Source organism: Danio aesculapii, chromosome 9 (genome assembly GCF_903798145.1).
Source record: "Danio aesculapii chromosome 9, fDanAes4.1, whole genome shotgun sequence".
Taxonomy (NCBI): Eukaryota; Metazoa; Chordata; class Actinopteri; order Cypriniformes; family Danionidae; genus Danio; species Danio aesculapii.
The window spans coordinates 13,426,003-13,436,073 of NC_079443.1; the positions used below are offsets into that span (position 1 = coordinate 13,426,003).

At 34.4% G+C, this 10,071-nt stretch overlaps 1 protein-coding gene across 1 annotated transcript; it reads left to right on the forward strand.

Moving 5' to 3' along the window:
• The first annotated feature begins 1,678 nt into the window (after positions 1-1,678).
• On the forward strand, positions 1,679-9,241 carry c9h3orf38 (chromosome 9 C3orf38 homolog). The gene is made up of 3 exons (XM_056465396.1): positions 1,679-1,918; positions 2,084-2,259; positions 6,877-9,241. The coding sequence occupies exons 1-3, from the start codon at positions 1,792-1,794 to the stop codon at positions 7,429-7,431; spliced, it is 858 nt and encodes a 285-aa protein (XP_056321371.1). The 5' UTR covers positions 1,679-1,791; the 3' UTR covers positions 7,432-9,241.
• Positions 9,242-10,071: the final 830 nt, after the last annotated feature.

Genomic DNA, 10,071 nt, shown 5'->3' on the forward strand with positions numbered 1-10,071 from the left:
ATAATTAATATCCAAATTAAATCTCTCTAAAACCTCTTTAGCTGGATATATACTATGTAAAATTTTAAATGTAACTTCTTTTACTTTGTTATTTATACAATATGTTTCATAAGATTGCCAAGCTTTTTTCCAATTTATATTTATAAATACATTGGTCCATTTTAAATTTTTATATATAACTGTATCACCTGTTAAAACATTTCTAGTATATTTATTAGTATAGCTTTGTTTAATAATATCTATATCTCCTAAAAAAATTCTTTAACATATTTTCCTTCTAAAGATTTATTTCCATACGCTCTTATAAAATGAAGAAGCTGCTGAGATATGGCATCACATACAATAGCATACTCTTTTGGAGTAACTGGAAAACCAAATTTATCTAAAAATTCACTGTAAGACAATAAATTTCCATTTAAACTTATAAGTTGTCTAACTAATATAATATCATTTTCATACCATTTTTGGAAGAAGAGAGATTTGTTTTTATATTGAATACATCTATTATTCTAAATAATATACTTGTTTGGGGAAAAATTGTGCTTAAATGCCAGCATCCAGGACAATAAAGCTTGTTTGTGAAATTGTGACCTTGGTGTTTCGGATCATACTTCGGTGCAGTGTTTCGAAACACTTGCGCTTCGGGATCTCGATACTGTGTTGAAACATTAGTTTCACGTCAGCCATCCCTATTTCTCAATATCAATATGCTCAGATATTGTACTTAGACATTTAAAATATTTATTTTAATGCCAGTAAATGCCAATTAAAATGTAGTTGCTTTCTGCAAATATAAATAATTAACTCAAAGGTTTGTAAATTATCATTGCATCATTTAATGAATACATTTTTCTCTTGTTAAAAATACATTTTTCTGTAAAAACAATTTAACAGAAAAATTCTGCATTTTTTACTAAAAACTTCTGTCAACCAAAGCTTCCAGTATTTTTCCGTAAATCTTACAGATTTTTTACAGTGTATAAATAAGAGCAAATGTACAAAGTCTTTTTAGAGTATATAACTATGGCACTAACTCCGTTTTCTACATTTGTAACATCAACCTAGCAGTTATCCTACTGAGTACTATAGTAAATGAAGTTTGTCTTACACTTGTTCTGTATCTTTAAAAGTCCAAGAGGGTTCAGTCTTCTCTTTTGAATGTTTTACAGAAATATTTAAAATACATTCTCCCAGTTTTAGGAAATTAGAGCTTAGAATTAAATTAAGTTAGAGTACGGAAACCTCTCAAATATGTTGACTAACTGCCTTTTTATTCCAAAAATAAACGCACAAATATAGCTAACAAATTTTGTATGCACAGGTTATAGGAATCCATCGATAGGTATCTATAGGTGTCTGTTGAATTCGTAAATAAATAAATAAATAAATAAATAAATAAATAAATAAATAAATACCTTCATTCTTAAAATGCGCAATTCATTTGAACTTTTATTTTGATACATAAGTTAGTCAACTCCTGATTCACACTCCAATCCAGATGGTGGCGGTAATGCTCCGAAAAGCTGGTTGCCAACCGCCAAAAAACCATAGACTGTAAAATGTAGCAAAAAACACACAAAAAGAAGAAGAAGAAGAAGAAGAAGAAGAAGAAGAAGAAGAAGAAGAAGAAGAAGAAGAAGACTTTTATTTTGTCAGAAAATATGACGCACCTCCATAGATCCGTGGTATGAGGGCGCTGTAGTGCGCTGCAATATCGGAAGCAACGTCTTGTTCTACTTTCACATAACGCTAGTAGATCTCGTTTATGTAAGATGCGTAACTTGTGCAAGTATGTCAAAGTTGTCAACAAAAGAGCAGATTGAATGTAGAAAACTGATAGCTTTATTACCCCTGGACGACTTGTTTGCCCTGAAGGATACAGTAACGAACCGACTGATTGCTGTAGAGAGCTCCGAAGGTAGGACAATAGTGTGAGGCTAATGTTAACCATTTTTCAAACTGATCTGTAAACACTGGCGATTTGTGATTGATAAAACGGTGTTTTAAGTTCGACTTATGTGTTATGTCAGGGTATAATAAACGTTTTCATGAGATGTGTATATGTCTATTTCTTAATCAACAGAAGCCATTGAGGCTATAATAGCGTACTCACAAGATGCGGAGGAGCTCCTCAAGAGAAAGAAAGTGCATCGAGATGTCATTTTTAAGTATCTTGCCAATGAAGGAGTTGTCATGGTCCCTAATACAGAGAAACGTCAGCTGATCAGGAAGACCATTGAGATTTGGTCTTCTGGTGAGGTAGGTATCATTTTAAAAATCTATTTCTCTAGAATATCTTAAGATGATTTAACTGCCGTATGCAGTTATAATTCTCTATATGATTGTATTATTCGTTTATTTGATTTTACTATAGCTTAACAATTTTATTCCACTAATGCTATTTGGCCATCCATGCTGAATAGCTAGATACTTACATAAACCAGTTTAGGTTTTCAATGGAGCATAATTCAATGTAGCAAGTCTTGCTATAAATACATATATTATTACTTGCTTTTTACCATATGTGAATACTTGTTTAAATTGTAAACGTATTTAACATTAAATAATGATATTTATTTATTAAAATGTAACCAAATAACTAATATATAATTAGTTAATTCGTTTAATTTAAATTGTAATGGTGTTTTTGTCCATTTCATGCTTTTTCAAAAGCTACACATTAATTTATGTGCTGTATCATTTTATTAACAAACAAGCTCAAGGCTCAGTCAGTCAATCAATCAATCAACCAATAAATAAATAAAATATACTTACATACAGGGGTTGGACAATGAAACTGAAGCGTATGGTGGCCGAGAGAGCTTAACGCATTGCACAACACAAACAAGTGAAGAAACCAGCAGCAAATTGGTCACAACACAAACAAGTGAAGAAACGCACAGCAAATTGGTCACAACACTTGCAAATATCCACGTAACACAACGAAAATGTTTCTAGGGGACCCAAAAACATGACGGACCCTGCTGAGATATGGATGTGTTGTTATGTCGTGTAATGAAGATATTAAAATAAATGAAAAACAACTCTTCTTTCAAAGACCACCAATCAGTTCACTGAGCAACAGTCACGGCATAATAACACAACCATATCTCAGCAGGCTCCCCTAGAAACATTTCCGTTGTGTTACATGGATATTTGCAAGTGTTGTGACCAATTTGCAGCGTGTTTCTTCAGTTGTTTGTGTTGTGACCAATTTGCAACACGTGTGCTGTCAAACTAATGAAGATAGTTTCTTTATTTGCTTGTGTTTTTTGTAATTGCATGTGCTCTCTTAAATTGCAGCGCGTTAAGCTTTCTCGGCCACCGTAGAAACACTTGGTTTTAGACCACAATACTTAATTAGCATAGTGTAGGGTGAGGGTCTCCTTTTGTGGCCAATATAGCAACAATCCATCTTAGGAGTGGGAAAGACTGTGAAGGTGAACTTATCAGAGAACAATGTTTTACATTGTCCACTGTCCAAGAGTTTCGCTGCTGGCACTATTTAAACTGATGTTTGGCATTAGCATTGGCACATTTATCAGCTTCCCTTTGCGTCCACAGTTACTCCTGTAGGATGTGGTTTGTCCTTCTTTGTGGTATGCTGACATTACCCTGAATAATGTGGCTCTTAATACATAACCAAGACTTGCTGTCTTGGTCACAGATATGCCAGAGAGATGTCGACCAACAATTTGTCCCCTTTTAATATGTCACCCATAATGCTATATGCAATGCACTATTTTAAGCAAAACTGTGCTATTACTCTGCCAATTAAACCTTCACACTCTCCTCATACTGGTGGAATGTGCAGTCAATGGAGATTGACCACCAGGTCAAATTTAGCCATGAAACCTCCTACACTAAATAGACCCTTTTCACATGACTTCATCTGGTTTCTGATTTGACTTAATATATTACACTATAGTGTATACATACTTCTGCCTACACAGAACTCCCCATTCACCTGTATATTTACTACAGCAATGGTTAGATGATGACTACGTTTTCTGTTATCTGCATTCAGAGCGAAACATCTGACATTTAAAAAACCAAACTGGCAGATCAGTAAGATTTCCGCTTGATCCAAGAAAATAACTTTAAATAGACCATATTGCTTTGTGTTGCTGTATGTATTGCAAATGAAGTTGGTATGTACTTGTTAGAGTTTGTCAAAGTAAAAAAAAAAATATTAAAGAAATAAACAAAATCAATAATAAAACTTATTACCAGAAAGCAGTTCAGTATTGAAGGAGAAACACTGTTTAATACACTGTTTGTTTCATCGTCCAACCCCATATACTTATCTATAAACATATGTATGCATGTATATTGTGTGTGTATATATATATATATATATATATATATATATATATATATATATATATATATATATATATATATATATATATATATATATATATATATATATATATATATATATTTATATTTATGTATGTATGTAGTTTACCCAAAAAGAAAATTATTTAATTACTCACTTTCATGTTGTTCCAAGCTCCTCAGACCTTCGTTCATCTTCAGAAGTCAAATTAAGTTGTTTTAAGTCATCCTCCATTTATAGCAAGGTTCCCAACTCATTCAAAGTTTGAAAACTCTACCTAGATAAAAGTTAAGTTGCTAGATAAAGTTACCAAAAAATGACAATAAACATACATAGACCAAAATAGACCAGTGGTTTAATCAGAATATTATGAAGCTACTGTAACATTTTTACAGTTTTTGAAAGTGGCACTCACTATAGTTGTAGTTTGCAGGTACAAACCACCACAAAAACATTCGACTCCAGTCATGCTGGAGGATGTTGCAGGCAGCAGAACGTTTTTCACTGCATCTCCGGACTCTGTCACGCCTGTCACATGTGCTCAGTCTGAACCTGTCCTCTGTGATAAGGACAAGGGCGTTAGTGGCGAATTTGACAATCTTGGTATTCTCTGGCAAATGCCAAATGTCCTGCACAAAGTTAGGCTGTAACCACTATCCCCACCTGTGGATGTGGGGGCCTTATACCAGCTTAATGCAGCCTGTTTATGACTGTTTAAGCAGACACATGCACATTTGTGGCCTGCTGGAGGTCATTTTGCATTTGGCAGTGATCCTCTTGTTCCTCCCTGAACAAAGGACTATTGCCTCCTCTACGTTCTATAGCACTTTTACAATGTAAATTGTGTCAAAACTGCTTAACACAGAAGATTATAGTAAATTGAAACTGCGTCAGTCCAGTTTTGAGAATTTAAGTTCGGTTTAGTTTAGTTCAGTGTGGGTTAATTTTCACTGCTGAGAGTCCAAACACTGAAGTGCAAATCTATCGATCGTGGCGACAGTGGCGAGGAACAAACTTTACCAATTTGTGAAAGTGAAGGAAGAAAACCTCAAGAGAAACCAGGCTCAGTTGGGCACAACCATTTTTTTTCTGGCCAAACTTCTTGTGCAGAGCTGCAGTCTAGGCGCCGGAAGCTGGAGAACGCTGAACATCTATCATGGAGAAGCTGCAGATGGGAGAGGTCACTGGCTGTATACAGGCTGGCCCCTCAGGATCAATGCGAGAACTCGTCTGTCACTGATGTACTGGCCTGTCTCATGGTAGAGCCTCCATGCTCTGGACACTACACTGACAGACATAGCAAATTTTATTGCCACAGCTTGCATTTTTGTGCCATCCTGGATGAGCTGCACTACCTGAGCCACTAGTATCAGTGACTCCGTCTCAAGCTACCACTAGAGTGAAAGCACCACCAGAATTTAAAAGTGACCAAAACATAAGCCAGAAAGCTTAGGAACTGAGAAGTGGTCTGTTGTGGCGATGGCTGACGTGAAACTGACCTTTCGACACAGTGTCGAGATCCAGAAGCGCAAGTGTTTAAAAACACTGCTCCGAAGCATGATTCAACACACCCGGGTCACATGACTAAAACGATTCAAAACATTAGTCATTTAAGAAGCATTTTGAGACCTTGCAAATCTGTGTTTGATTGACAGGGTCGGGAAAATATTCCATCTCTTGTAGCTTAGTGTAGGAATTTTCAAACTTTTAGGACACATGCCCCCATCCCCATTAGCATTAACTGTACAGGTGCCTGATAGCTGTGGATCCAACATTAATCAGATTCACTCTAGTGAATGAATACAAATTGTCATCATAATTTACGCAGGTGCATGCCTCAAATTTCTATTATTCACTTTCAGAAGACAATAGGTTTGGGAAATGTTATTTCTAAATAACATATTTTAATGGTAAAATAAATTTTAACATTTGGCAATCTGCAGTTTATATACAGTTGAAGTAAATATTATTAACCCTCCTGTGAAATTTTAATTCTTTTAAAAATATTTCCAGAGTGTTGCTTAACAGAGAGATTACCAAATATTTAAACCTAATTGTTGGAATAACTAATTTCTAATTACTAATTTATTTTGTCCTTGGCATGGTGCATAATATTTTTTTATAATATTTTTTACCTACTTGGCAAGATACTGGTATTGAGCTTAAAGTGCAATTTAAAAACCTAACTAGGTTATTATGTTACCTTGGCAAGTTAGGTTAATTAGGAAGTTATTGAATAACAGTGGTTTGTTCTGTAGACATTGTAGACCTTAATATTGTTTTAATTAATCAAACTAAAATAAATTAGGACTTTCACCTAAAGAAAAAAAATATTGGAAATACTTTGAAAACTTTCTTGGTCTGTTAAGCTTCACTTAGGAAGTATTTATAAATGAATACAAATTTTAGAGGAAGGCTAATAATTTTGACTTAAACCTGCGTTGATTCTGACTTGTAAAATGTTATAAATTGTATAAAATGCTTTACAAAGTTTTCTGGGTTATATTTTGGGTTATTATGTTTTTTTTTACCAGATATCAAAACCTGAGAGGAATACAAACAATTCCTATGAGGTTGGAGATGGTCTATCAGACCTTATAGCATTGGGAAAACAGTTTTGCCAGTGGTTCTTCTGCCTTCTGAACTCTCAGAACCCCAATCAAGGACATCCAGCACAGGACTGGGGATCTCAACATTTCTGGGAGAATGTGAGACTTCGGCTTCTCTTGTGCACTGGAGAGCAGCGTGTTGATGAGTTCAGTGGGGCAGAACTTGTCAGTAAGCGGCTTCAAGCTCTTGCAGAAGAAGAACGTCTGTTGTTCTGTCCAAACTTGGAAGGTCATGGGTTAAAGTGTATGTCCTCCCCTCATGGACTAGTATTAGTGGCCGTAGCAGGGACTATCCACCGTGACAATTCCTGCCTTGGGATTTTTGAGCAAGTGTTTGGGCTCATTCGCTCACCAATGGACAATAATTTCTGGAAAATAAAGCTTGTAAATATAAAAATTGAAGCACAAAGTGCTGTTACAGACAGACAGTTACCAGTTGTCACATGTGACATGAAAGAGTTGCTGAGTCTTTGCAATTGAGAGTCAGAAGTCCACACAAGGTCCATTAAGAAAGGTTTGATTTAAAAAAAAAAAAAAAAGGATGATTTACTGATGCATGGAAAGGGCTTTGTTGTGGGTTATATATTTGTCTATAAAACTCTTATCTAGTTATAAATATAGTTAGGATTTATTTAGTTAGGAGTCTTACATTTTCGGTTGACCTAAAAGACAGTTTTCAATAAGTTTGACATCTAGCAAACCTCAGCTTAATTAGTAAAAAGTTTTCTTTATTTTACAGAAATATCATTATGATAAATATATAAAATTTTTCTGGAAATTGGCATTTTATTTTTGGCCAAACAATAGATTTTATGTTTACTTTAACTTTAACTATTAACTTTAATCTTTTAGATTATATGTGAAATATACAAGATTGCCATTTTATTTTATTTAGATTTAGCTTAATTATATTGAGATCTTTATTAATTTTTATTACATGTGGTTGATGTTCCTCCAAATTATTGTAACAGTTTTAGAGATAAGTGGTGTTAAATTCTCATAATATAAGCCTCATGATCATCAGCTCTGTAGCGTTAATGCAGAAGGAGTGTTTTAGACTTTTCGATCCTTATGGGAATAAGGTACCTTTTTTGGTCTTTGAGAGGCGAGAAGGAAGTTCTTTGACTCATCAGGCCCTAATTGGGCAGTTGATGTAGCTGCATTTTTCTCTGGAGGAATATGTAAGCGAATATGAGCTGAGCTGGGAGGGGTGGTTATTACCACAGCAATGTGTGGTTTTAGTGGGGAATGTTATATATGGGAAATTATTCTTGGCGTTTGCTTCAAAGCTTGACGCTTCGATAATGTCTTTACTTGAGCTGTTTTTAATGCCACAGAGTGCCATAGTGGTGGCAAAAAACGCCACCACAGTCATTGATCTTTTTCCTGTTCACCTCCCCGAAAGAAAAATAACAAGCTCTTCGCCTTATGTCTTTATAGCCTCTTTCTTTTAATAGGTGGTTTGGCCGAACTCACAGTTATGACATGCAGGTTCAAATATACAGTTCACTGGCATCTGTGGATCATTGTCTTTAATGGAGAAGTGTGTTTCTCATAAAGGACATGTTAACATCTTGATGCTAAATCTCTCAGATATGTTTTTGTAATAACCAACAAACTTTTTAATTGGCAAGTCAATTGTTTCTTTTGATTGATACATTTAAATGATTGCTTTTAAGCTTTAAAATGATCTTCGTCTTGTTTGTAGCATATTTAAGCAAAATCAGATTGGATGGGTATCATTAAAACGATTCTCTAGACATTTATCCTTAAGTCTGTTTTATAGTGTTGGCTTTTTTACTGCTAAAATGTGACCTGTTACAAATTACAATGGGGCTTGAATGATAAAGTGAATAGAAAACAAACAGTTAAACTTAAACAATTAGCTCTGTTAATTTGACATTATACACAATCTATGTATATCAAATTGTTACAAAAGTTGGACTTTATTTTGTCACAAAAATCAATGAAATGTCCACATGGGGGCACAGTTGCACCACCATTTGTGTCAAATATAAGAGGCAAAGCAATCATTTAAAGAAATCAATTTGTTTTATTCAACCCCAATGTTTTATAGTGCTGTTCTTGTACCAAAGTGCATTTTTTTTTACTTTATTGCTGATTGTTTGCTAGTAAATCAATCACATCCTGAGTGTACTGTGATTTCCTAAATGATTGCTTTTGGATGCTATGGTAAAGTATATTCAAAGGGGCCGCTATTTATTGATGTGGATGACAGTGTCCTTAGTAAAATAAATACATGAATAAATAAACTTCTTGAACAAAGTAATCCATCTATTAAACCTTTGACAGCCCAGACAAATCAATTGCTTAATTAAATGAGTTAAGTCTGAGAAACTTTCATCCATGCGAATTAGAACTGCAAGGCAAACAGGCGGCATGCTATAGTGCATATTGTGTCGTGTTTATACATGTGGGAAGGACAGAACCTGAAGACATGATCACTATTTATTTTCTGACCTCTGCTTCACCCTATAACATCTGAGCACTTTATTCTGTGGAATGCTGCCCTCTGCAGCAACTGTGATCAAAACAAACTCCCTTCTATGAAGTACAGGCTGATTTATTAGAACGTGAATGAGTTTATTTTGCTTTGGTCATCATTTATAATTTAGTTTTCTGTAGTTTAAAAGTGATTATTTTTACAATTATTGTTTTCCAAGCAGTAAAAAAAATAGTTTTTCTCCACAGTGATTAGTGAGCATATACTATGTGTAAGGCCCTTTCTACAAATAGGGTCAAACTAATGGCCTGAAACTATATGAGAAAGTAAAATTAAACAGATTTCTATTTCATTTATTGCATTACTCCTTTACATATAATCCAGAATGTAACAAAGATTTCATAAATTTTGGATTTTATTTTTTAGCAATAAAATAAAATGTAACATTGTAGGTGTCAATAAACTACATCAATGTTTCCCCAAAACATTAAAAAGGTGATTAGTGAGCATGTTATGTAGGGAACCTTCTACAAATAGTGTAAGACATAGGTCTCAAACTCGATTCCTGGACTACACTGTAAAACCCAAAAAGTTAAGGTAACTCAAACCATTTGAGGAAACTGATTGCAACAAACCATTTAAGTTCAAAACTAATC